This window comes from Eupeodes corollae, chromosome 1, assembly GCF_945859685.1.
Source record: "Eupeodes corollae chromosome 1, idEupCoro1.1, whole genome shotgun sequence".
Classification (NCBI taxonomy): domain Eukaryota; kingdom Metazoa; phylum Arthropoda; class Insecta; order Diptera; family Syrphidae; genus Eupeodes; species Eupeodes corollae.
Genome location: NC_079147.1, coordinates 281,411,376 through 281,434,950, shown reverse-complemented (window position 1 = coordinate 281,434,950; position 23,575 = coordinate 281,411,376). Strand labels below are relative to the sequence as shown.

The window sequence follows — 23,575 nt, the reverse complement described above, 5'->3', positions numbered from 1 at the left end:
TGAAGTTGACTGTATTTTTAGTGCGAATTTCTTAAGAAAATCATATTAGAAAATGTGTCACAAAGGATTCATTAGTGAGGATAAAAGCTTTTAAAACGTATTCTGAATAAAAATGTCAATATTTCAAGAACGACAGGTAGTGGGCGTACAAAAACATTATATCTGCCTTATACGCCCTTTGGAATTATCAAAATATCTTTCCCTCATTTCCCACGAGTATTTATTTCGATATTTTTATAATACGCTTCTAATGGAGAAAAGAGTAAGAATTAAGAATTAGGAAACAAGCCTTAAAAGTACTACCTAAAGTATGTTTTCACCTTTGAAGAAATTGATAAATATATCAATCCTTGTCAATCAAATTATGCTTCTCATAAAATCGATTTTATAATAATTGAACTTTTTTTAATATATAGGCTTTAAATAAATTTGAGATACAATGGTACTTATTTTTAGCTCAAATAAATTCTAGGAAGAAAGGTTATTATTAGTTTTTGATTAATATTTGAGTGTGTTGGGATGAAGGTGATGTTAAGAAGTGGTTATTACAATGTTAATGTTTTTATTTGAAGAAATTAAAAAAAAGTATGGAGTACAAGTTTCTAAGTTTTATCATTTTTTTGTCGAGAAATATTGGTGAAATCAAATATTGTAGTAGTTTTGGTAGAACTATGATTTATAAGAAACATTTTCTATTAATGTGTCAAAACATACAAAAAAGAGGCTCGGATGCGACCCACACTGATAACTTTCCATCACGTGTATCGATTTTCTTGCTTGTGTTTGGTTTAAAAAGTTGTCTATTGAATTATTCTAAAAAAAAAAGAAATTGATTTCGAAATCTATTTTTGTAAAGAGAATTATTGTTGTTATCGTTTTGACAGGAATGAGAGTAGAGGTGGTGGCGTTGCCGTCGTTGTTAAAAAAAATATTTGTCATACTAAGTTAATTGAAAATATTGGAATTGAAATTCCTTTTAATAATGGGTCATCTATAAAAATATATTCAACTTACTTTCCGGGAGGAGCTGCATCACCGCAAAAGCGCTTTGATTTTAGTAATGATATTAGGAAACTAATAAGTTTAAATGGTACATATTTAATTGGTGGTGATCTTAATAGCAGAAATAGACATTGGAATTGTCTCAGAGCCAATACGTGGGGTAATCTACTTTTTGATTTAAATACAAGGCATTCATTTGATATTTTATATCCACCTGAACCAACTTACTAACCTACAAATAATTGTGGCAATCCTTCAACACTGGATATTTACCTAACTAACATGCCCAGACTATTTAGTCAACCCATAGCTCTAAAAGAACTTGGCTCAGATCACTTACCAGTTGAATTAGGGGTTTTTGGGTCACCGTTTTGTCATTTAAATACAATTTTTGATTTCAAAAACGTCAATTGGAATCTTTTTAAACGCAATTTAAGCAACAAAATTCAATCTATGCCAAACTTTCTTTCTGAGGAAGTGAGTGAGAATGGCATTGACGAAAGTATTACTTATTTCACAAACTCTATTCATGAAAGTGTCAATGAAGTTGTACCAAAAATAACTTTACGTTGTGAAAGTTCAAATAAGTAGCCTTTAGAAATAGTTCGATTAATTAAGATACGAAATAGTTTACGAACAAGATGGATGAGAGTAAGAGATTGTGGCTTGCTCTCTGAGGTTCAAGAACTTAATTCACTAATAAAAAAGTTGATCAAGACTCACAGAAATAATTCTTGGAACCAAAAACTTCAAAGTCTGCAATATGCAAGTAAACCGTTGTGGAATATAACAGAAATCATTAAAAAGAAACAAACTAATATTCCTGCTCTCAGAAGTGACAACACTATTAAAGTATCGAACTTAGAAAAAGCGAATGCTTTAGCCAATGCTTTTTACTCCAGTCACTCGAACCTAAATAACTCGATAAGTTATCATCAGTTAGAAACTATGGTTGATGAATCTCTTCTGTATATTGAAAATAGCATTATTGAGCAAAGGAATGATTTTATTTCCAAAAAAGATATTCGTGGTGTTTTGATAAATTTAAATGCAAGAAAATCTGTGGGATTTGTTGCTATAAAAAATCTTTATTTAAAAAATCTCCCAAAGAGTGGTGTTAGGTTTTTGAAGAAATTATTTAATAGTTGTTTAAAAATTAGTTATTTTTCTTCGACATGGAAAAAAGCAAAAATTATTCCTTTATTAAAACCCGGCAAAAGTGCTTGCGAGCCCACTCACTATAGACCAATAAGTTTATTAAGTTCACTCAGCAAATGCTTTGAATTATTGATTAAATCTAAAATGTTAATCCATATAAATCAAAATAATCTACTGCTTCCAGAACAGTTTGGCTTTAGGGCTTTTCACAGTACTGTTCAACAAATTAACAGAACAACTCAATATGTTAAAACTAACTTAAGCTCTGGAAAAAGTACCGGTTTGGTACTTTTAGATATTGAAAAGGCATTTGACTCCGTCTGGCATAAAGGGCTCATACATAAATTAAAAACTTTAAATTTTCCTTTATACATAACAAAAATTGTAAAGTCCTTCCTTTTAGAGAGGCAGTTTCAAGTTACTGTGAACAATGAAATTTCCGATTTATTTCACATAAATGCAGGAGTACCTCAAGGGTCTGTTCTTGGGCCAAAACAAGCTGAAATACGATCTAAATGTAATTAATTCATATTTCAATGATTGAAAAATAAAAATCAATGGAGATAAGACTCAGGCTATCTTTTTCACAAGGAAAAGAAAGTCTTGCCTCTTACCCAATAACAACATCCATATCTATGGTAAAATAATTGTACCTCAGGGTATTCCTTGACTCTAAACTTACTTTTGGATTCCATGTACGTCAAGTTGTAAATAAAATCAACGTTACAATAAAAACGCTTTACCCTTTCATAAATCGAAGATCCAAATTAAGTATTGAAAATAAAATACTTATATTTAAATCCATATTTCAAGCAATTATGTTTTATGGCTCTCCAGTATGGAGTAAATGTGCAAAAACACATATAAAAAATTTCAAATAGCTCAAAACAAAATTTTAAAAATGATGCTCAACTTGCCTTGGCACTTCTCAACGCAGAATCTTCATTCTGTCACTAATATTGAGCTAGTCCAAGATAGAATTTCAAATTTAAATGTAAAATATATTCTATCATGCCAAACATCAAAAAATTTCTTAATTTCTTATCTCGATTTTGGTTAATTTCTTAAAATAAAAAAGAAATAAAAATTAAAAAAAAACAAGTGATTTTATAGATGCGTTTATTAAATTAATAAAAAAACAGTTATTTATATTTCGTTCTATATTTATGCATATAATAAATTTGTTCTAGTTACTTTAATTATTTATTATTTATTAGTCCATCTATTGATTATATAGTACATAGTTGTTCACATATTAATTTAGTTGTTTACATATTCATTTATTTATTTATTTGTTTGTTCATTTATATATATACGTTGTATTTGTGAATTTAATATCTTGTTTGTATGTATTTATTAATTAATTAATTTATTTATTTATTTAATTACATATTTATTTGTATTTATTTATATATAAATGTATTTATTTATTTATTTATTTATTTATTTATTCATTTATTTCTTTATTTATATATTTTTTTATTTATTTATTTATTTATTCATTTATTTATTTACTTCTATTAAAATGAAAAGACTGATTTAACTATTAATAAAAATAGTATTGTACTGTGATATTTATATACAATTGTTAGCATTATTTCTATTTTTTTTTTTTTTTTGATTTTGTTACACAAACTGTAAAATAAATATATCTTGCAAATAATTTGTTTAGAAAAACTACCATCTCCACTCTCGTTCCCACCTTAATTTAAACATATTTACTATGTAATCATTGATGAAGGTTTTTACATTAGCTTTTCCTTCCAATTATATTTGATCACGTTCTTTTAATTTTTTTTTCCCAAACATATTATTGACATCAGTAAGGTATTGAAACCATATCTATGTAAATTGTGCAATTGCCATTTTGTAAAAAAAAAAAAACATAAATTAACGCTAATGAATAAAATTTAAAATTAAAGAGATTTTTATTCGAAACCTAATTTTTACCAATTTTAGTAGAATTTCTTAAAAGTTTTTATATTTTAAATTTAATAAGTGCCTCTATAGTTGGTACAGCTAAGAGGGTCTCCTTTTTTTAGCAATAATACTGCGGTTCCATTCATCGGGCATGGTTTTTTCTGACCATATATTACAGATAAGTTGGTGCATAATCCTAACCAAGTTATATCCATCTGCTTTGAAGAGCTCGGCATTCAAGCCATCTATTTCAGCGGCTTTATTAGACTTCAACTTTGATATAGCAGTCTTTACTTCGTTTAAGTCGGGAGGGCGGGATTGTTGGTTTCGATGTCTATGGTGAATGGATCATCGTCCTGACAACAAAATTCTGTCTGTCCTTGCCGCTAAACAGTCTGCAGAAGTAGTCTTTCCATATCCTGATATTTCCACTTTATCTTACCTGTTCATAAAACTTTCGAACTTTATTTCTGCTTTTGAAGATGTCAGCATTTTCTCCCGCACGCTTACCTTGCGCTCTCTTTGTTTTCTTCTGTGAGCAGCTCTCGTTCTTCTATGCAGCGCTGCTTTCCGTTTCTATTGTTTGACTGTATTGGCCTGTCGAAATTCCTCATCAAACCAGTTGTTCCTTATTGGTTGGCGTTTCAAACTCAGCACGTCACAGACGGCTTCTCTGATTGCATCTTGGCAATGTTGCCAATGGTTGTCGATACATTGTTTTGGCGGCAGAGACCTTTGAGAGAGGTTACTTGTCACTCGGCGGGAGCAGTTCGACATTGTATCTTCTCTCAGCATCTCCCTGTTTTGAATTGTATGTTACTTCTTTTGAAAGTTCAAACATCCATAATGCTGGAAGTGTGTCTAACGTCGATCGCAATACGGTCAATCTGGTTGAAGGTTCCAAGTCCCTTTGTGGATGTTTCCCGTTAGCAGTCGCAAGAATATCCTCTCTTTGAACGGCACATCCCATCGTATTTTTCTGGAGGTGATGTCCGCTTAATAGAAGTCTAGGGCCTTCGTTAATTCTTCTGTCTGTTAAGGGACCTATCATTCCATGTGCAAATCAGAAGTTCGGCGTCCTTAATTTGTTTCCGTGGGTTGAGAATAGTAAATCCGTCCGTATTTGTCATAGTAGCCCTATAAGGTATTCACTAAGAAGTTCAACCTTAAACCCCACCGTTGATTTCATTTTGGGAATTCCTCCGCTGCCGCTTCAGTTTAAACACCACCCCGCTTCTCTTGATTGCTTAATATGCTTTAAAAAGTACACTATCTTTTCAAATTCTAGTGAAAAAATAAGAAAATACTACAAAATATTGAAAATTCATTAAGACTGATACATTTTCCGTTTTTCAATATAGTTATTAAAAAAAACCTTATCTTATTTTTGAAATAATTTTAATGTTCTCTTGATAACTTGAAAATTTTAAATATTTTATTAAAAGATCAATTTTTTTAAACCATTGAACAAAAGATGAAAATATCCGTTTTTTTGAAAAGCTGTATTATTTTAATTAAAATGTATGTCACAGGCAAAGGTCACATTCTTCCAACTTAAAATTAAAAGCTATTCAAATATCGAACTGAAAAAAGGTCATGTTTCAATATTTAACAAAAGAAATTACCTTGAAAGTGTTTCAAATATCTCAGTGTTTTTCTTATTAAATTCGAAAAACAGAAACATATTTTCCTTTCTCATACTAAATTCACTTTAAAATATTATCTTAATTATGGAACAACCATTTTCTTACATTCCATTTTTATCTGGTACCTGTGCGCCTATAACACAAATTTTTTCACATAGACATTACCTTAAAAGTAATTGTATCCATTGAAATTAACCTACACAAATTAACCTGAATCCTTTCTTTTTTTTTATATTTAAGAGAGCCTTTTACTTAACTAGGCACAAAACAACACCCAATTATTTTTCCATATAGAAAACAACAAAATTTCACCTGAAATTTGTATCTTTTCTTTTCAAGGTTATTTAAAATATACAAATACTAAAGAAATGTGTACTTGTATATAGATAAAGTACCCATAGTATAATTATTTCAAACCCAAATGTACTTATATCAACGGCTTTTGGGCACGTGTAATCCGACGTTTTAATTCTTCTTTTATACGAGTAGATATTCATTTAAAATGGGGGTATCTCAAGAATGCAATTATAGCCATTAAAATAAAAGGATGAGTGAGTTTCTTAATTAATCCAAAGGGGTTTTAAGCTTCAATATTATAAATTATACATATATATAGAGAGTAGAGATAATATTTAAACCCAAGCCATTAAGGATTTTACACTCTTGTTTAAACAAATTGGTATTAAATAGCACTTGCTGCTTAACTTATAAACACCAACCGATGTATACACGTGCAATTAACGAGTACTTAAAAGGTATTAAAACAAATTAAGTCACCACAAAAACAAAAAACAAAGAAAATATTTTAAAAGAATTTTGTGTGCATTAAATAAAACAAAAAAAAAAACAAAAGCAAAAAGGAAAAAGGATCCTTATTAATATTTAATTCAAAAAAACAAAAATGACAATACATAAGGTGTATACCTGTGGTTAGTGGAGACAAAAATATACAGGTTGTTATTTGGTGCCTTGCGGAAAAGCAATTACATTTTTTATTACTATGTCCTTTTTGCGACCGTATAAAGTCTTCCTTGAAAAATGTCGCTGACATTTGAAAATGTCAAATGGTGTAATTGACATGGGCTTCTTTTTGCGTTTTGTATTTATATTTACTTGAATTAATGTGAAATTTATATTCATTTTATTATTTCTCAAAGCAAAGTTCACAGTTAATAAAAATTAAGAGCCGTAGGGTGTAACATTCTGCAAGTGGCACATTGTTTTTAATAAGCGATATTTGATTATTAATTAATTAAATTATGTAACCTAAGCAACAGATTGGTTGTCATCCGAGTTAATGCTGATTTTTTCCAAACATTAAATCACTCTTAGGCATTTTTTAAAATTGATATTTCATTTTTTAATATTTAAAAATAAACCTAAACATCCTTAATCAATTTCTTAGATCGACTTTCTTTGAATGTTATCAATCTTATGGACCGCAGTAAGTGTCCCAAAGGCTTCAAAAAACTGTCCATTGTCTCTGAAATTGGCTTCAAAACATCTCTCATCGATGACAATATATTATGCATAAAAATTAACATAGGCTGAAAGAAACCATTGAACATTACCGTCAGTAAAGGTTTGAATCCATAATCTGAGGTCATTTGTAAAAATCCCACCACAGTCGATTTTACCACACTGTACAACAAAAACCGATATGTTTGTAGGAAAAATGTCAAAACAAAAGCAACTCCAATGTGAAGACTTCCAAAAACTTCAGCCCAAAATCTTGTGGCATAATCCGTAGCCCTCTGGGCTAGAAGTTCGGATATTATTTGTGGTGCAAAATCAGTTGTTCGCAAGTATTCTGCACAGCCATGATCAAAAGGATAAATATCGATTCGAGATTCTTTGGGAGTTTTGGATTTCTTAGGGCTTAATGTTTCGTTTTTCTGTTGTTGCTTGCTTTTTTTTGACTTGTTCATACTTCCCAAGGACTTTTTCAACTTTTGCACAAACGAAGTTTCCTGTGGTACTGGTGGAGGAGATCGAGGACGATGTCTTAACTCTTCACTTTTGCTCTCACTTTCTAGAAGCCGCTTTATCGAAGTATGCGATTTTTTTTGTCTTACATGCTTCTTCGACTTTCTGTGCAGTCTTCTGTTGGCGTTATGTGACCTTCGATAAAGTAAGAATTCAATTTTTGAAGGTGTTGCTTTTGGTGTTCTCAGCTCATCTATGGTCTTGAGTTGATAGAGATTTTTTGAATTATCTAATGTTTCATCAGATTGTGTTGAAGTTTTCTCATTAAGAAATTTCTGGTATTTTCTGTGAAGACTCGGACAATCAGTTTCTGTTGAACTACTTTGTAACGCAGCTGATAAATTATACAATGGCGAAGCGAGTTTTGCTGTTACTCCAACATTTATCATTTCTTTGATTGAAGAATTCATGTCAATAGGCATTTTTCTGGATATCAAATATAGAGGGAAAAAAGAAAGGAAATTATTTATGAAGCTTAAATAGAATCGAATTAAAATAGATTGATTTATAAAAATCGATTGCTTGAACTTCTCATTAATTCATTAAATTTATGGCGTCTACTTAACTAAGTAGGAATAAATTAGAGTAAATATCCTTGAATTATCAAGCATAACATGTTTTAATTAATCCATACTGCATAAGACCTCTATATTCTTACCTTAACCTATATAGAATCCTTGACAAGGAAGAACTATTAACAAAACCTCTACATATTGTCTCCTTATGAATTAAGCTTACACCAAATTAGTCAATTATATGATCAAAAATGTGTATTCCCTTTTTTTATGTATAAATGTATCTATGCACTATACATGCAGAATCCCTTGCAGGATAAACATAAGCTACAATCCTTATGTCTTGGCTTTTCAACACACAAGGACATTAAATTAAATCCCCATTAATGAGCTGATAATTCGTTTCGATTTTATACAGCCAGCGCCAGCGATTTATTTAGAAAATCTCTCATATAGAAAGTGCATGTGTAGAAGAGATATTATTCAAACATTAAATATCTATCTATAAGATTATATACGTATGTATGTGATATATCCTTTACCCAAACTCACACAACCCATAGCGACTATACGATCCAAAAAGAGGAAAATAAATTGAATAAAAATAAGGATACGAGTATGTGTATGTAGGTAGCTTCGTTAGATAGAGAATTGAAAATTAATTAGAACCTTTATGAAACCTAATGCAAGGAAGGCCAGAAGGATGATATAGAAAACAACAAGAACAAGAAGGACATCGACATCAACATCAACGTTGTCGTCGTTGTCGTAGTAGTTGTTGTCGTTGTAGTTTGACACAGATGCTAAAGGACACAACTTGTATTCTATATGACTTTATATAGTATAGCATTTCCGAAGACTGCTCTATAAGGATGTGATGACAGAGTGGAATGTTTTTCAGCTAATGTGTTCATATAGTAGAAGATAGTCCAATGTGCCCTTAGCAGATGTTGGATAAACAGAAGGACAACAAAAAATAACTCAAATAAAACAAAAAAAAAAACATTCCACAAACAACTTACGGCGATGAAGTAGCGATGTCCTATACCGATACATCCTACATCCTACATATAAGTATAAAGAAAAAGAATAATTAATTATCTTGATATTTGCAGTATCGATTTTTGATTGCCAAGGAAACAATTTAACCTAGTTAATGTACAGTCGTCGTCGTCATTTGCTATGTGCTTTTCTCGGAAGCTTAAGGATTAATTTAATAGAAGCCCAATGTTGATCTCCATGGATGTTGAAAGTATGAAGAGAAAACATATCTTATGATTATAATTCTATCTACAATATTCTGCTGTTCATTTTTATTTATACTCGTATATTTTGTTTGGTTGAACTTTATGTTTGAGAGAAAAAAAATATGGTATTCTGTAGAGATGATTGAAATGAATCTTTAAATGTTGTATTTCAACTGAAGACAAATTAAATTATTTTGTTTATTTAAGAATAATTTAAAATTTTTTATGGAATTCTGCTAAGTTTTTGTTTTGTTTTCGAATATATTAAAAACTTAAAATTGTGTTTCTAAATTCAAGAGAATTTGTAACTTGGGTATGTTTTTAGTAATTATCTAAATGAAAATGATTTTTTCAATCTTATAAACTAAGATACGAGTGGCGTTCAATATATTCTCGGTATCGATATGAAGGAAAATGCGAATTCAATTTAAATTGCTTTTATTTTTCAATATAATCTCCCCTAACATCAATGCATTTGTTACATCTTGAGATAAGCTTTTTTAAACCCTCAAAAAAATAAGTTTCCTCTTTCCCTGCAAAATACCCATTTATTGCCGACTTGAGTTCTTCATCATCCGAAAATCTTTTTCCACGAAGACATTTTTTCAAATCCGAAAACAGAAAGTAATCACTAGGGGCAAGGTCTGGACTATAGGGTGGATGTTGAATTTCTTCAAAACCACAATCTCGCACAGCAGCCTTGGAAACTCGTGCCGTGTGAACAGGAGCGTTGTCATGAAGAAGCAACACAACCGCTGCGAGTTTACCCCGTCTTTTCTTTTTAGTTTCCTCCCGCAAATTATGCAAAGTGGAACGTAAGATTTGGCGTTGATGGTTTCCCCCTTTTTTTTTGTACTCAATGAGTAAGATTCCCTTTGAGTCCCAAAAAACTGTGGCCATGAGCTTCCTGGCAGACGGAGTGACTTTGAACTTCTTCGGGGGGTCTGTTCCTTTTTTATGTCACTGCATGGACTCTTGTTTGCTTTCAGGGTCATAGTGGTGAACCTATGTTTCGTCCCCAGTAACAATCCGATGCATAACACCGTCCGCGTTCTCACTACACTTCTCCAAAAGCTCTCTACAGCATGCGATTCTCACTTTTTTCTGAGGCGCTGTGAGCATTCGTGGCACCCACCTTGCACTGACCTTTGAAAGGTTAAGATGGTCATGAAGGATGGTGTGAATGGTACCAGTCGAAAGCTTGGTGATCTCTGCCATCATTTTCACCTTTATTCGGGCATCCTCGAGAACAAGTTTTTCGACTTCTTTGATGCTTTCTCCCGTACAAGCACTAGCCGGGGCGCCGGAGCGGGGGTCGTCTTCAATGCTCTCTCTGCCTCTTTTGAACTCACTTGACCACTTTTGCACAGTTTATAATGAAGGTGCGGAACCCTGGTAAACTGCCACCATTTCTTCATGAATAGTTTTTTGATTTTTTCCTTGCTTAGTGAGAAATTTAATTACAGCGCTATGCTCAATTTTCACCATCATCGTCTCAGTTGCCATTATGATTCTGTTTGAATAAAGATTTAATGGTAAATAATAATCACATTTATATGAAATTTTACATGAATGCACTAAAATAATAGTATTACTTGATAAATAAGTCAATTTATATACATAACCACAGCTTCACCCCGATACCGAGAATATATTGAACGCCCCTCGTAGTTTATCATTTAGCTGTTTTAATATAGTTAAGACTATTAAAAAATGCAATTTCTTAATCCAAGTTTACTATTTTTATTATAAACTTTTAAATGTTGACTTTTAAAGATGCTTTTAACTGAGCGGATGGAAAACCGGAGTTGTCCAGCGGATGCCGTCTAATTACCGACCGATTGCACTTACGTCCCTTCTTTCCAAGGTCATGCAAACGCTGATTAATTATCAGCTCAAGAAATATCTTGAAGATCGAAAGCTTCTTAATGACCGGCAATACGGCTTTCGTAGCAATAGGTCCACTGGTGATCTCATGGTTCATCTCACCGAACAGTAGAGTAAATATTTACATCGTTTTGGAGAAAGTAAGATTATTGCATTTGATATTTCAAAACCATTTCATAGGGTTTGGCATCAGGCTCTCTTATCGAAAATGCATGTTTTCGGTTTTCACGAATTCCTGCTTCATTGGATTAGTAATTACCGTTCGAATCAGGTTCAATACAAGTAGTATTGGATGAATTCAAGTCTGAAAGCACAACATAAATACTGGTGTATCCCAGGGCTGCGTTAAATATCCAACACTCTTTCTCATTTTTATTAACGATCTCCTGTCTCCAACTTCTTATCCTTATACAATACATTGTTTCGCTCACGATAGTACTATAAGCTTTTGATATCCGTTTTCAGACTCACAACTCTCTTCTTCGGATGTGGACTTGCAACAACAAAGTATGATAAGCTCATTAAATTCCGACCTAAACAGCATTGCACAATGGTTATTTAAAAACCGCATGGAATTTAATACTTCGAAAACTCAATGCTGTCTTGTATCGTAAAAGGTTACACCCCCCTTGATATAATCCCTGAAGAGCACTTGCATCGATTAGACTCAACTTCTCCATATTTTCTGTATGTGCACCACCAACAACCTCTTGTGGAACGATCACAATCGCGATGTCACAAAAAATGCCGCAAGATGTTTGGGTTTTCTAAGGCGATGAAAGAAGTTTTTCTCACCCTTCGATCTGGTTTATCTACAAAACTTATAAAGGCCTAAAGCTTGAGTATAACTCCCATATCTGGGCTGGTGCTTCTGCGGCTTATTTAAGCCTCTTGAACAGTATTGAACGTAGAGCATTTAGATTTATTGGTGATAAAACTATCATAAGATCATTAACGTCGCTTGAACATCGTCGTAAGGTTTAATGTCGCATCTTCTTTTACCGTTATTTTAAATGTTTATACTCCCTGTTCCTCCCCTTAAACAGTTCAACCGTAATACTCGCGCTTGTGGGAATGCTCATCAGTATACCCTCGAGCCCAACTTCGGGCATACCGTCAAGTACAGAGATTCGTTCTTTAGCGGAATGTGGAATTCCTTATCACACTCTGTCTTTGCCAGCCATTGTAATGTTTAGGAGATCAAAACCAATGTGCACCGACACCTCCTGTCAACCCCTCTCTCTCTTTTCTAGTGCACACACTGCGTCTTTGCATAATAAGGGTAGAAATATTCTCTTAAGTGTTCGTTTATTATAAAAAAAAATCTTAGGTTAGGTTAGGTTAGGTTAAAGTGGTTGTCCGTGATGGAATAGGGCACATTTAGCCCAGTTTAATGGCCTATTGTAATACCATATCAACATATGAATCTTGAGGGTTTCTTTTAAGTAAAATGAAACCAGTTTCATTCCCTTACCAAATGTGAGAGGCTGATAATTATTAACTTAGCATAGTTATCGGTCCGATTTGTCAGATTGAAAAAATGAATGAAAAAAATAACTGTCACCTCAAATACTTTACGAAAAAAACTGATTTTATCTCCCCGGTAGTTTCCATGAAGAATAAAGTTTTCTACATTCTGTTAAATTTTGAGAAAAATTGAATTTGATAGTTTTTTTTACAAAAAATAAAACCTAAACAAAACAAGATTTGGAAAAAATTAATTTTCGACCCAAATATTTTTTCAAAAATTAAAAATATTGTCTTCAAACTAATTTTATCTCACAGAAAATATTCAAAATTCAGTAATTTTTTTATAAAAAATGTAAAATTCAACTGACAACTTTTTTAACAAAACACGAAAACCTTTTAAGCAAGACAAATCGTCAGACGGGATGGGAAGTTATCAGTGTGGGTCGCATCAGAGCCTCTTTTTTTAATATGATTTATATCATTTACATCTATATATAGAGTAGAGTAGAGTAGAGGCGGTCAGGAATACACAATGTCTTGACTATTTAAAAAAATACGTATAGTAGATGTTGATATAACGTATTCTTTAAGCAAGGACAAGACTTTATTTTCGCCAAAAGTTCCGCCTTGAAAACTATACAATGACTGGGAATGCAGAATGAAAATTTTATTTCAGTCGTTTAGATAACACGCCTCCACCAACCCCTTTATTTTGTTTGCCTTGGTTGGAACAGAATATTCATAATAACATTTTGTGTTTATTTTTTTTTATTGAAATTATTCGTTTGTTCGTTAAATATTCGAGATGACAATTATTTTTATTCAGTTTTTATAATTTATACAAAAAAGACGTTAATTGAATTTGTTTCAAAATGTTATTAGTTTTTTTTTATTTATTTGCCAGCGTTGTTGGTTTGTTTGATATTTGGAATTAACCAAAAACGTAGTACATTCAATTTTTTGAAAATCCTTTCTCCATCTCTCTGTATTATTATTTGTGTAAGAAATTTTTTGAAGTCGATATATGAACTGGTTTTCGTGATATTGACGACGAAAAAAGTTTTCCGAAAGTATGCTTACACGCACGCTTACACGGTATCTCTTTAAAAGTCTTTTTTCAGACTCTAATTATCTTGAAACGTCAAGAAATTTAAACATTTTAAATTCGACAAATTGGACCGATTACCATAAGTTAATTTGGAAATCGTTTAATCTTACTTAAAACTATTTACTGAGTGAAAAATATACACCTTTTTCAAAGTTTTAAGAACATTTTTTTTTAAGTTGCATTTCTGGATTATAAGATTCAATCACAAAAAATACTGCAATTTTTTGTCTCCCTTTTTTTCAATGACGGACGGTGTAATCAGTATATAGAAAAAGTCTATATAATTCTTTGCTATTTTAAAACCATTCCGACATTTTTTCAAGGTTTTTCTTTGAATACTTAAGGATATGACTGGATGACATGTATACCAACAAACATTGACAGTAACATTCTCTTTTTTATGTTAAACCATCATCAAAGGAAACCACACCAGTACAAGTACATTGAAAATGTTGTCGGACAACAAAAACACAACACACGCATTGTAGAACAACAAAACATTTTTATTCATTGTATTTATTGTGCTATATATTTAAACAGCATTCGAATAACATAGAAAGCAGTTTTACATTAATTTTGATTATCCCCATGGCTCCAATATCCGGTTGCTTTAACATTATAATGCGAAATGTTTTCAATGTCCTTTGGCAATAAAGTATCCTTGCGTTAAGACACATGTTAACTGTGCGATGTAAAAACGTCACGCGACTAAAACATAACACACGTTGTCGTCGTTGTCGTCGTTGCCGTCGTCGTCGTCGACGCAGTCCTTGTATTGCTCTCTCTTTTGAAAAAAACATATATTTCCTCGAATCCTAGAATGCTATTCTTTTGTCTATCTAATGCGTTTTGTGTTTCGTTGTTTGAGTTAGGTACATAAATGTATATAAATGCTTCCTTTTGAAAATGTATCCTTCTCGAGAAATGTCCTTGATTTATAGGTATTTAAACTTCAAGAACTCTATTTCTGTTACATTATATTTCCATATAGAATGTTTGTATACATCGATAAATGTCATATAGTAACATTTGGGTGAAGGTTACAGAAAAATAATTGATTTAAAAGGATAATGGGTACAATAACATGGCATTCATTGTACTTGGCAGGATGTCTATGATGGCAAAACGGAGTAATGCAAGGATATTCATGTAAATTGTTGTTTCGTTATGCACTTAAAAATTTATTGTAAAAGTACTTTCACTAAGAAGTTCATCGTAGTTAAAAGCTTCGATAGGACATACATGGCGTATGAGTGATATTTTATATTTAATTTATTTATATTGTTCTTATTGCAGCACTTCCATTTACAACCTCAACATATCTTAATTGTACAAATGACCAGACAATACTATTAGAGCCCGGATGTGAAATTACAAATAAACGTTGCCAATGCTGGCCGCAATTGCAAATATGCAGAGACGATACACAACCATCAGATACACGGTGGCATTTTAGAACATTAGAAGTAAGTCGTAAGCTTTTATACAAAAAGGATTATTTTGCAGATACATCTCAAATTATGTATTCCTGAAATAATTTAAACAAATTTCCTTTAAATTTCTGCAGGATTGTCAACTGAATCTACAAAATCTAATAGAAATCGAAATGGATTTCGATGAGGATTACACAGTCTCACCGCAAACTTTTACATATAAAAAATTAAGGAGGAAGCGGAGATCGATAAGGAAAACAAGGTGAGTAAAAGTTTAATGAATTTTGGTTGTTCTGTTTTATTTGTATGTACCAGATTGTCAGACATCAATGTCACAGAGGTGGGTAATTATAATATTGATTTGTGGTTTTTGAGGATTTGATTTTGAATTTAATTTAAAATCAAGTTGGGTAACACCTGCCATAATATTATGTACATATACTTTTGTTGTGGTTTTTTTGAAGCAATAAATTATTTAATATTGTTTCGACATCTTGAGCGAAAAAAACTTAAATATGTACATTTGAAAGATATTGAACTTTGGGTATAATGGGAATAGATTTTCAATACTGGCTTTAGAAAACTGTGATTTAGCTATTTCTTTTTTGGATTTGAGAGCACAATGGTCTTTGAAGTCTATGCTATTACGTTTGTTTAAAACTAGTATGGAATTAGTTTGAATGCACTTAACTCAAAGTGCTTAACAACGTTAAGTTGAAGGGAAAAAACTACACCAAGACATTTAAATATATAATTGGTTTTTTTCTGTCAGCACTGTGATAGTTTCAAATTATAGTCTTGTATGAGATGACAGTCATCAATATATTTAATACATTAAACAAACTTAAAGTCAACGGCGAAAAGAAGTTGACTAAAATTAATCCAAATACTAGGTTAATCATTTATAAAAGTTATGAAAAAAGGGGTCCAAGATGCATACCTTGAAGTACCAAAATTTGTTTTGAGAGAATTTCGTCAATGCATACAAATTGATCCAAAACCTTAAGTTAGGATTCCAACCATTTTAAAATACTTAGAATGAAAATTAAAGTTTTTTAGTTCTTCATTAAAATAGAGTGACTAACTCTTACAAATGCCTCTGAACAACTAAAAACAATTAAAAGCAGTTCAGCAAGAAAAGCAGAATACTTTTTAAGAACAAATGGTGGAACTATTCAGTGGCCCATGCTTAATAAGAGTAATAAGATTCAAAATAGAGTGCAAAGTAACGCCAAAACTTCATACATCTTATTATGTTGAGTATGACGATGCACTTCTTTGTTTGTTTGTAAGCACCACTAAAGGAGTCTGATGATCGGGTTGGTCTCCGTGAAATAGCTATAACTCCAGCCTATGAACTTGGTGGTAGCACACACAAATTGTTGTTGTTTCATTCTAAATATTCAACGATACAACTTTGAATTGAATTGTTAAGGTCAACGTCGTCTGCGTTTTTTTGCAGCCGATATTGCTTTTTTGCTCAAACAATTATGATTATTCAAGCTGAATAAGCTCCTCCTTTGATTCCGTAAGGTGACAAAAATCCTTGGAGTAAATAATAAATCCAATCAAGATTCAGCTGCTACTTTTACATGAACAATATCTAACAATTGTTTTGAAAACAAACCTTCATTTTAATCTTGTTGTAAAAGTAATCCTATTATAAGCTCTTATTTCGATTTGAGTTTATCAACCAATCGTGGAATAATCGGAATAGTCTGACAAAAATAAGCGGACAACAAAATCATAGCTCCACCAAAAATATTTTGCTTAAAACGAAGATCTTTCAAAACTCTCTCTTGCGTCTTTGGTACACCATCGTACATTCCTTCTAAATTTGACACCAGTCAAATCTTTTTCAATTTTTTTTTCTCTCCACTATAACAGACGTTTCTGAGTTTTAGTGAGTCTAACGCACATGCATACATTTTAATATACAGAAAAAGAAGATAACTTTATAACCTTTTTTGAACAATTCAACATCTATTAATTTGAATTGTTTATACAATTACTATAAGTACTCGACAAATGTTTGAATTCAGAGAACTTTGTAAATTAAAATTCTTAAAAAAGAGGCAGGGATGCGACCTACACTGATAACTTCCCATCTTGTCTGTCGATTTGTCTTGCTTAAAAGGTTTGTATGTTCTCGAGTTTTATTAGTTGAATGATGCATTTTAAAATTACCAACAATATTTTTTATATGAGGAAAGAGATTAGTTTGAAAATTTAGTATTGTTAAATAGATTTTTAGTCGAAAATTAGAATTTCTTAAATTTTTACAAATTTTATGAATGAAATTAATTTAAAAGCTATCAAGAACCGAACATTAATTTTTACCAAAGTACTATTTTTTGTGGATTTTATATTCTTATGAAAAACGGATTGTTAGATTTGTATAAAAAAAAACTAGTAAATATCGAAAACAATATTTTCTGTAAAATTAAAAAAGTTTGAAGACAATATTTTTAATTTTTAAAAGCTTTTTGAGTCGTATGTAAATTTAAACCTAGTTTTAGTATTGTTTTTTTGTTAAAAAATAGATTTGCTCAAAAGTTAACTGAGTGTTGACAACAATATTTTTTAAAAGATAAAAGAAGTTTAAAGCCAATATCTCAAAGTTTTAAAAATAAATTTGAGTCGAAAATCAATTTTTACCAACTTTTATTCATTTTTTTTTCGACTCTTGGGACCTTTAAACGTCGAGAAATGTCAAAATTTTCAATTTGACAAATCGGGCACATTACAATAACTTCCTATGGGAAGTTAAAAATCCACAGAGAATTTAGAGGAGAAGCATCAGTGTCAAATAATATTTCAATGAAACAAAAAAAGAATAGAAGAAACGTCTAGAAAAAAAAAAAAAAACACTTAAAAAACGAAAACAATCTATTAGATTTTATTTATTTTCAAGGTGTAAAATATAAATTTCCTAATTTTAATTAATCTTGACATTAAAATTAAGTTTAAACCAAAAAATTATTACTTTTATTTTAATCAGACAATTGATCCATATAATAATTTTTGTGTTTCAATTTAAAAATGAAAAAGTTTTTTCAAGAACTGTATTTTTTCCCGTGTTTAGATGTACAGATCTGTTAAGATACCAAAATAATGTCTTAATATTTTGAAAATTGATAGCTTCTATCCAATGAAAAGCACTAAACTGTTGCAATTTTTGTTATCAAAAAAAGGAAGGTCAAACAAGAGTGGCAAAGAGGCGATGAGGCAAACTGACCCAAAATTGCAACAGGCAGCAATTAATTGCTGCCACCACTACGAGCTCAGTGAGGGTTGAATCCCATATATGTAATTAATTGGAATGTCGATTTTGATATCACGTTGACATTAAAACACAAATTAATTGAAATTTCCACAGGGGCGTTCTTACGTTTAGAAATTGCAAACCTTGATACTGAAAAGGAAACAAAAGAAAAAAAAAAACAATCCGACCACTGGGAAAGAAAATATGGAGATCGACTTGTTGAGATCAACTTGTGATGAGATTCGTGATCCTGCTTACTCGCTCTCAAGTCAAGAACTATCCGCCAGCTGGATTCACTTCAAGGTTAGGACAATTCCAGGAGCTGCATTTAGCCACCACCACTTTCCACCTCGATAACGAACAAAAACCGAGAAACATTCAAATCGAGAAAAAAATATTTGTTCTTAAAACCTTATACTTAATGCTCGAAAAAAGGGAAATAACGGTTATAAGTTCGGAATCTGAAAATTTCGTTTAGTTAACTTAAAACAGACCATACGCAGATAAAAGTTAGTATAGGGTTACATAAATCAATAGAGAATTAGCAAGTGCAATTAATAATACAAATAAAAGAGAAATAATATAGCTTATACAAATTATTAAACTTCTATTTATAACAAGATTTTATGTTGGGCCTTATGGCATTCTCCTTTTGGAGTCACTTCTCGCTATGGTGCAAATTAAAGCTCGCATTTACCAGACCTTCCATCTGGTTTGGCTTCAATTACATGCCCCAAACCAAGGTAACATATCTCACCGTATTAAATGAGAGAATCAATTGTTGGTAAACCACGTTCGTCCAGCTCTTTCTTTTCGATTTTCAAGGAAATTTGTTTTTTATTTAAGAAATAAAACTTCCGCTACAAATCAAGGAGTTGTTAAATGTCTTGCACCTTTGTTTTTGAAATTGCAGACTTTTTTTTACATTTAAAAGATTAACTTGTATTGAAAATTTCAAAATTTCAGAGAGTTGCATAGAATACGACAATGTGTGTATGCACAATTTCTTAATTTGCATCATTGATAGAAAATATCAGAATAATAATAGCGGAGCTAACATTGTCTACATCTTAACTAATATTACAAAGAGGAAAGATTTTAATTTTTGTATTTTTGTATGCAACGCATAAACTCAAAAAGTTCTAGACCGCGGATTCCGATGATACCAAGTGATTTGCACTTATATTTTATAAGGTTATATATTATTCCCTTTAAAAATATCCTTTGCCCTTACAATCAACAAATACCAGGGACAAACTTTTTCCATAGTTGGTATGGGCTTACACGGGCTATTGTATGTGGCACTTTCTCGAACAGGATCTCCTGAAAATCAATACAAATTGTTTTGCCACCAATACCACAGCCAACGTAGTGTTCAGGGAGGCTTTAAGATAAGTATACAACTTTTGTCTAAATTAGTGATTGATTGATTTGCATTCTTATAACTTACATATCTGTATCTATTTATGTCTGCCAGTGCGAAGCCGGCCCAGCCGCTAGTCATGTATAAATTGTCGAAAATATTAGAAAAACAATTGAACTTTCGACACAAAATGTCAAAAAGTCCATACAGTTAAAGGTATTATATTAACCAAAAGGAATTTTCACATTCCTTTACTAAAGGTACTTTACGTGAAAAGAAACAATTTGATTTCTTTTAACATATCAGATATTTTCAGAAAATAACCCTTTGATAATAAGGACAGATTTGAACAACCTACCAATTTACTTTTATTGAGTTGGCTCTTATCAGGCACAGTAACTTATTACACGATGACCGAATAAACTTTATGGATAGTTTAACCATTTCTTTAAATATGCATATAAATTGACATTTTAAATTGAGGTCAAGTCTTCACTTATCTCTTCCGGTAATCTTAACCCTATCGTTAAAAATAAAATACAAATCTAATTTCGTTGTCACGCACAACAACAAAAAAATAAAACAAAAATTATCATTTACATGAAAAGTAACCAAATTTTCCGTGTTTTTTTTTTAAATATTTCTTCGAATTTACTTTTTTTTTATTCTTTTGTCCAAAACATTGAGTTTATATTCTTCTCCATAAATAATGTAACTTTATTCTACAGCTGACGCCACCTTTATTGCATAGATTACTATCATGATATTCTAACGAGGTTTCTTGATACGGAACAAAATTTTCTTTCTTCAATTGAAGGAGTAGGAGGTGGTGGGTGGTTTAGTCAATTGGGTCCTTTTCAACACTTCAACCAAAGGACATCCCGAACCAATACACCCAGGTGTCGGAAAATGGCAATATACATTTTACAATTTACTACATTTTCCCAAACAACAAAAGACTTGATGAAACAAAAAAGGATATTGTAACAACAAGGCGCATACAATAAAGTAACAAAAGAGAACGAAGAAAGCAAAACAAAAATAACAAAAAATAAAAAGGTTTTCAAACATCGCGTCAGCAGATTTTGTATTGAAATTATCAAGGACACCTACATTTCCTATTCTCTTTTGCTGTCGGTCGAAAACTTACTATTTTTTTGTTTTAGCTCCTTTCGTCCTTTTTGAATATGACCAAGTCCATAAAATTTCAAGATTGTTGTTATTGGATCCTTTTTTTTCGGTGTGTGTTTTGCTGTGCTCTGTTGTGTTCTCGAGTTTTTCCTCGGCTATGGAAAATGTAAATTTATATCTCGATTTTCTTCTTTTTTTCGTTTTGGTTTTCGTTTCTTGTTAGAAAAATGAGGGTCTTCTTGATATTCATCGTTTATTCAACTTGATGGAAGAACAAAAATAGAAAAAAGAGTAGAATAAAATAAAAAAGAGAATATGGTCTCCCTCAGAGGTTTTCCTTGAAAGCAGCACTTTAATGTGATTAGGATTTGATTTTTTGTTTTTGTAATACCTAAATGATTACATCTTTTCTTTTAAATTCAGAAGTGTTTTTTTGTTGTTGTTGATGTTGGTTGTTGTTAATCCACAATTATTATTGTAAAGCTGGGAACCATTGAATAAGTTATTTTATATTTATGAATAATTAATGTACTGAATATTATATACAATTATATTTTCTAGGAAGCACTTTTATCGGGGTTTAAGTCTTATTTAAGATTAGACTTTACGATGAAAATTTCAAATTGTTAAAAATATAGAATTTAAGGCTCTTATTGAAAATCTTCCTTTATGATGATGAAAGTTTCAGTAATGCAATAAGTACTTAAATATAGACTTAAGGCAAGGCACTAAGTCGAGAAATATATGCTAATGGAAGAATTTTTTTGATAAAAAGGCTCAATACTTTATTAAATATGACAAGCAATACCTTGAAGGCGTTATTTAGCCGACTTAACTGCATGACTCTGCCTGGAAGTCCCTTTTTTGAACAAGGATCAGTTTAAGGGTTTTGTATCAATTTGGATGTTGGATTTAAAATTTGAAACAAAAACTGTCGACAGTTGTATGCAATAATTTATTTAAGATTGAATGTGGAAATATGCCTTAAACTTTAAGGCAAGTCATTTGCATTTTGTACCGTATGGTTTTCATTTGTAGTTAACAGATTGCTTCATTCTCTTGGTCTAGGATATAGGTATAAATGCAAAAGAACAATATCTTTTCCTTGTTCTGTTTTGAGAGATACCATTATTTATTGTTATATTCAAGGATTTGGTCTGAGATTTGTTTGTTTTTGTTAAGGTCTTTGATTGATAAGTTATTACTTGCATTCAAACATATTTCTTAACTTAAAAATTTTATTCATCGAACATTTTTAAATAATGCAGGGTTTCCCGTTTTGCTGTTTCAACAGTAAATGTAAATATGTAAAGCCTATACAAAATTATTTTTTCATGATATTCCTTTTTCATTATAAAGTTTGAACATTGACTTTTAACATCATTTAAATGACCACCACTCGAATTGTTGCAAGCACTGCTTCTTCTTCGGTATCTTAACCATAACTTGACGAATGTTGATTTTTATTTGATCAAGAGTTTGAAGTTTATCTGCATAATCACCGTTATTCGTAAATCCCCATAAGAAAGTCCAGTGGTGTCAAATCGCATGATCTTGGTGTCCAGTTGATATCACTACGACAGAAAAGTACGCAACCAGGAAAAGTCTCTAGCAATAACCCCACATTCGCTCCAGTTGTGTGCCATATGGCAACTTGCAAGTCTTATTATTCTATACAAGGCAAACAAATCTATTATCATGTGACCATAACCCTCCGAATCCACGGTAACAGTCGTTCCACCGTCGCGTCGTTTTTAAAGAAGTAAGGTCCAATCACTCCTCCTCTCCGGAAAAAAGCGCACCAAAAAATGACTTTTTGTGGATAAAATTGCCTTTCTTCAATTACTTGAAGATTTTCAGAACCCTGAATACGACAATTTTATTTACTGACACCCACCGTGTAAGAAATGTGCTTCGTCGCTGAAGAAATTTTTGTTCGGAAAATCGCTTCTCTCGTTTTGTTTGCTGGATGTTGGTGTACATGTATCCAAATGCAAAATACGCCATTATATTCCGTAAGACGCTACTTATTCCTAAGAATGACAAGGAATCGAATATTCGGGTCTTCGACAACACTTTTAATAAACAGCAGAAATATTTTGCCTTGCAGCCATCAGGGAAGCTGCTTCTGAAGTGATAGGTTTCACACGGCCACCACAGCAAAACCCCTTGTTTCACGACGAATGCCAGCAAGCACACGCAGTGAAACATCAGGCACACAAAACGGCGCTGCACAAAAGGACTAGAGCTGCTCGGAAAAAAGTGAGCATGAGAATCGCGTAATCGAGGAGATAGGGATGTCACAACAGGAATGAGGTTCGTAAATTTAATCAAAAGGTAAAAAAAACCTCCCAAGGATACCACCCACGAACCGAAGCCTATAAAGACGATCAGGGGAACATAGTAGTAGAACCGCAGTCGATGCTGAGAATATGGAAAGATCA

The 23,575-nt window shown here is 31.7% G+C and overlaps 2 protein-coding genes across 2 annotated transcripts in view; one reads left to right on the top strand and one right to left on the bottom strand.

Annotated features, from left to right (window-relative positions):
* LOC129941422 (cysteine-rich motor neuron 1 protein) overlaps window positions 1-23,575 on the top strand; it is a 92,253-nt gene that overhangs the window by 33,904 nt on the left and 34,774 nt on the right. The window contains exons 4-5 of the mRNA XM_056050042.1: window positions 15,236-15,405; window positions 15,507-15,634. Of these exons, the coding sequence (XP_055906017.1) occupies window positions 15,236-15,405; window positions 15,507-15,634 (298 nt within the window). The remainder of the gene's footprint in view (window positions 1-15,235; window positions 15,406-15,506; window positions 15,635-23,575) is intronic.
* LOC129941421 (uncharacterized) lies at window positions 7,060-8,212 on the bottom strand. Its single transcript, XM_056050041.1, has one exon. The coding sequence runs from the start codon at window positions 8,132-8,134 to the stop codon at window positions 7,106-7,108; it is 1,029 nt and encodes a 342-aa protein (XP_055906016.1). The 5' UTR covers window positions 8,135-8,212; the 3' UTR covers window positions 7,060-7,105.

Bases quoted from the DNA above. Each gene is read 5' to 3' on its own strand.
- LOC129941421 (XM_056050041.1), bottom strand. From the start codon at position 8,134: ATGCCTATTGACATGAATTCTTCAATCAAAGAAATGATAAATGTTGGA.